Source organism: Oncorhynchus kisutch, unplaced genomic scaffold, assembly GCF_002021735.2.
Source record: "Oncorhynchus kisutch isolate 150728-3 unplaced genomic scaffold, Okis_V2 scaffold1993, whole genome shotgun sequence".
NCBI lineage: Eukaryota > Metazoa > Chordata > Actinopteri > Salmoniformes > Salmonidae > Oncorhynchus > Oncorhynchus kisutch.
In genome coordinates this window covers 16111-20370 of record NW_022263938.1, presented here as the reverse complement: position 1 = coordinate 20370, position 4260 = coordinate 16111, and the positions used below count along the sequence as shown (strand labels likewise).

At 43.9% G+C, this 4260-nt stretch overlaps 1 protein-coding gene across 1 annotated transcript; it reads left to right on the top strand.

The window, feature by feature from the left end:
* The first annotated feature begins 2197 nt into the window (after positions 1–2197).
* LOC116368785 (uncharacterized) lies at positions 2198–3901 on the top strand. Its single transcript, XM_031819255.1, has 3 exons — positions 2198–2884; positions 3106–3182; positions 3503–3901. The coding sequence occupies exons 1-3, from the start codon at positions 2218–2220 to the stop codon at positions 3728–3730; spliced, it is 972 nt and encodes a 323-aa protein (XP_031675115.1). The 5' UTR covers positions 2198–2217; the 3' UTR covers positions 3731–3901.
* The last annotated feature ends 359 nt before the right edge of the window (positions 3902–4260 follow it).

Sequence of the window (4260 nt, the reverse complement as noted above, 5' to 3'; positions counted from 1 at the left end):
GAGGAGGAGGAGCTGTCGAACGGTCAGCAGTCCATTGATGCTTATGAGGTGGCTAAGACTGTCATCAACAACCTTGAGCAAGTGCTGGGCCCAAAACCGGTGCTGGCGAGAGCACTGCGAATCGGGTCACACATCTTGACAAGGTACATTGTTCATCTCGTAGGTCTATGCATTGCTAAGACAGTGCCCGTTGTTTATGCTGCCAATGAAGAGGAGAGACGTATTAGTCAGGATATGGTGAACATCTGTCCTCTACCTGCTAGATTGATCATTAGTGGAGAACTATTCAGTGACTTCATAGTGAAGTTTATTCTAAAACTTCATCCAATGAACGGACGCGGTACTAAACAGCTTGACCAACAGGCTCTGCTCTTACTGGTCGTTAAAATGGCCTCCGTTGCTTTTAACATCTTGAGGAAGATTCCAGGTATATCTGTGGATGAAAATCTGTGCCCCCCCTTCTGCGACATGAGAAAGACAGTGTTGCACATGCAGAGTGCCATGATACATCAGTTTGGCACGACAATCAAGATAAAAAAACTGGTTGCCATGAAGGACACGGTGATCATCTCCACCATCCCCAGCGCTATCTGTGAGGGGATCCTGATGGTGTACAAGGGCATCAGTGACACCTATCCGCTTCAAGTCCTCGGCCCACGGCGTCCAATAGCTAGGAGCTGCGAAGAGGCTATGGAGAGCAAACTCTTTGCAGTAGCCCTACCCGAGGACCTTAGGAAGACCATCTACAATCACTACGGGTCCCGGGTTGGGAAACTGGCACTGTTCCTGAAGGCTTTCCCCCTGAATGACCACATCAAGTTGGAATACATCCGTCGTGTTTCTCTGCCTCGTTCCTCCAACAGAGATGTAGTCTGGATCGACCCCAAATACTTTGTTGGGGACGACGATGAAGAGGTTGTAACATCAAGCACAACAATGCCTGATAATCCTCTTGCTCTCGACGTCAGTCAGGCTGCCTTTTTGAAGCAGTTCCCACAGACTGATGTTTTCGGGGTAACCACAAAGGACTGTGGAAAGCCTGTGCAAGAACCGGCTCAGACGGAGACCGAGAGGAACAAACCAAAGATGACAAACCTTGATATTGTTCCTGTTATTCTTGTCAGGAAAGTCTTTGACTCTGTTTTTGCAGATTCATATACAATCAGGCAGCAATACGGTTCATGGGAAGACGTCTCACTTTGCAATGATATGGTAGAGCACCTACATATCCAGGTTCAGAAAGAGGCATTGAAATACCAAAACCAAAGACTGTTCTTACGCACTCTGAGGAAGCTCAACGATGAGCCGGACAAGATGGCCAAATTCTTAGAAGATGTCTCACTCTCTATCAAGAGCAAGTACTTCAGGACTTTCCATGAGTGGCCAATGGTTAAAGCCCAGCTATACCCAGAAATACAGTCTCTGCTGGTCTGCGATATCATGGTCAGAGAGATCATGGCTCACCTGAGGCCTACCTTGACCTTCGCCAAGGACACCAAGAAGGGTGATGACCGGCCATACTGCATCAACATCCCGGTCAAGAGAGAGACCAGAACCCCGGATGATACAGGTAGAGCAATGCTACTGTTGGTGTGGTATATTCAGAATCAGGCCTAGTCTCTTGTAAATGACTTATTCCACAATGTTCTTTCATTCACAATTTCACAACAACATCCGATGTAGAGTCAACTGCTACAGTAACAGTCAGCTAACCAGTTGGACAATAACAATTTGAACTCCTCCCTTCCTTTCAAATGTACTATCTTGTCACATTTCCGTTTCCCTTAGACAAGACCAAGCTGGAGCTTTGCATTGAGAAAGCCAGCGCTGACAGAATGAAGAAACTCCTCACACCACTTGAGAAGGTAAGCTACACTGTTTTCTGTATTGTCTCATTGATAATATCAGTCAATTTGAATGTTGTCTGTCCCGTACTGAGCTGCAGCTTCAGCATTGAAAGGTTGCTGATGGTGATGGCTTCCCGAGGTTTGTTTCCACTACAGGAGGGGAGGAGGGCTAATAATTATGTTTGGAATGGAGTAACTGGAATGGCATCAAACACATGGAAACTGTGTGTTTGATGTGTTCGATACCATTCCATTGATACCATTCCAGCCATTACTATGAGCCCGTCCTCCCCAATTAAGGTGCCTGTAGTTTCCACTCACCAACTATGTTTGTTCACAGGAACCCGAACCCTTCTGGAAGACGGGATCGATGGCAATGATGGAGGAGGAAAATAATAAAAAGAAGAAGGTGAAGAAGAGGGGTGGGTTTGGCCATAAGAGAAAAACAGCGAAAGAATTCCCACAGACTGTTGTTTTCGAGTCAACTACAAAGGACTGTGGAAAGCCTGTGCAAGAACAGACTCAGACGGAGACTGAGAGGAACAAACCAAAGGTGACAAACCTTGATATTGTTCCTGTTATTCTTGTCAGGAAAGCATTTGACTCTGTCTTCCCAGTTTCATGTACAATCAAGCAGCAATACGGTTCATGGGAAGCTGTCCCACTTTGCAATGATATGGTAGAGCACATACATATCCAGGTTCAGAAAGAGGCATTGAAATACCAAAACCAAAGACTGTTCTTACGCACTCTGAGGAAGCTCAACGATGAGCCGGACATCATGGCCAAATTCTTAGAAGACGTCTCACTCTCTATCAGGAGCAATTACCTCAGGACTTTCCATGAGTGGCCAATGGTTAAAGCCCAGCTATACCCAGAAATACAGCCTCTGCTGGTCTGCGATATCATGGTCAGAGAGATAATGGCTCACCTGAGGCCTACCTTGACCTTCGCCAAGGACACCAAGAAGGGTGATGACCGGCCATACTGCATCAACATCCCGGTCAAGAGAGAGACCAGAACCCCTGTTGATACAGGTAGAACAATGCTACTGTTGGTGTGGTACATTCAGAATCAGGCCTGGTCTCTTGTAAATGACTTGTATTCCACAATGTTCTTTCATTCACAATTTCACAACAGAATCCGATGTAGAGTAAACGGCTATGTGTAACAGTCAACTAACCAGTTGGACAATAACAATTTGAACTCCTCCCTTCCGTTCAAATGTCCTATCTTGTCACATTTCCATTTCCCATAGAAAAGACCAAGCTGGAGCTTTGCATTGAGAAAGCCAGCGCTGACAGAATGAAGGAACTCCTCACCCCACTTGAGAAGGTAAGCTACACTGTTTTCTGTATTGTCTCATTGATAATATCAGTCAATTTGAATGTTGTCTGTCCCGTACTGAGCTGCAGCTTCAGCATTGAAAGGTTGCTGATGGTGATGGCTTACCGAGGTTTGTTTCCACTACAGGAGAGGAGGAGGGCTAATAATTATGTTTGGAATGGAGTAACTGGAATGGCATCAAACACATGGAAACTGTGTTTGATGTGTTCGATTCAATTCCATTAACACCATTCCAGCCATGACTATGAGCCCGTCCTCCCCAATTAAGGTGCCTGTAGTTTCCACTCACCAACTCTGTTTGTTCACAGGAACCCTTCTGGAAGACGGGATGGATGGCAATGATGGAGGAGGAATATAATAAAAAGAAGAAGGAGAAGAAGAAGGGTTGCGGCTGGTTCTGGGATTTGTTTGGCCGTAAGAAAAAAAACTGCGAAAGAATTGTGGATGGAGGATTGTTGCAGGCGCGAATACTAGAAATCACATCCACACAAACCAAGTGTATGGACGCACACACATTTACACAGAGACAGACATAACAACAAGGCCTACCTCAGATCCCAAAAAGACATTGTATGTTGCCTGTCTAATACTGTCTTATTTTCCATTTTGGGATACAGGATGTGTATTTATAGCTTACCAGAGACTGTTTTGGCACCAAACAATTTTCTCTCTGAACTTTTATTTGAAAAATAAACACTTTATTTGAAGTATTTTGCGTGACTTTGTTTTCTAAAGACATGTCTTTTATGTCTTTATTTCTGATATATATATTTTACATTCCATATAGAGGAGCCTGATGCTCAATGTAACCAATAACCATCCATTGTATTGTTTTATGGTGTAGCCTGAAAATCTGTGTTTTAAATTGTTCAACACATTTACTTTGCTGAAAATACAGTATGTTTCGAATTTTGGGCTTTTGGGATCATTTATACAGTAGACTATTCAAATGAATCAGTTAATTAACAACAACGAACATTTGGTGAATTAATATACGTTAAATAAAAACGCTTCCGTTAATAGTCTTAAACGGATCATTTACAAGAATAAATGGTACAAAGAGTAG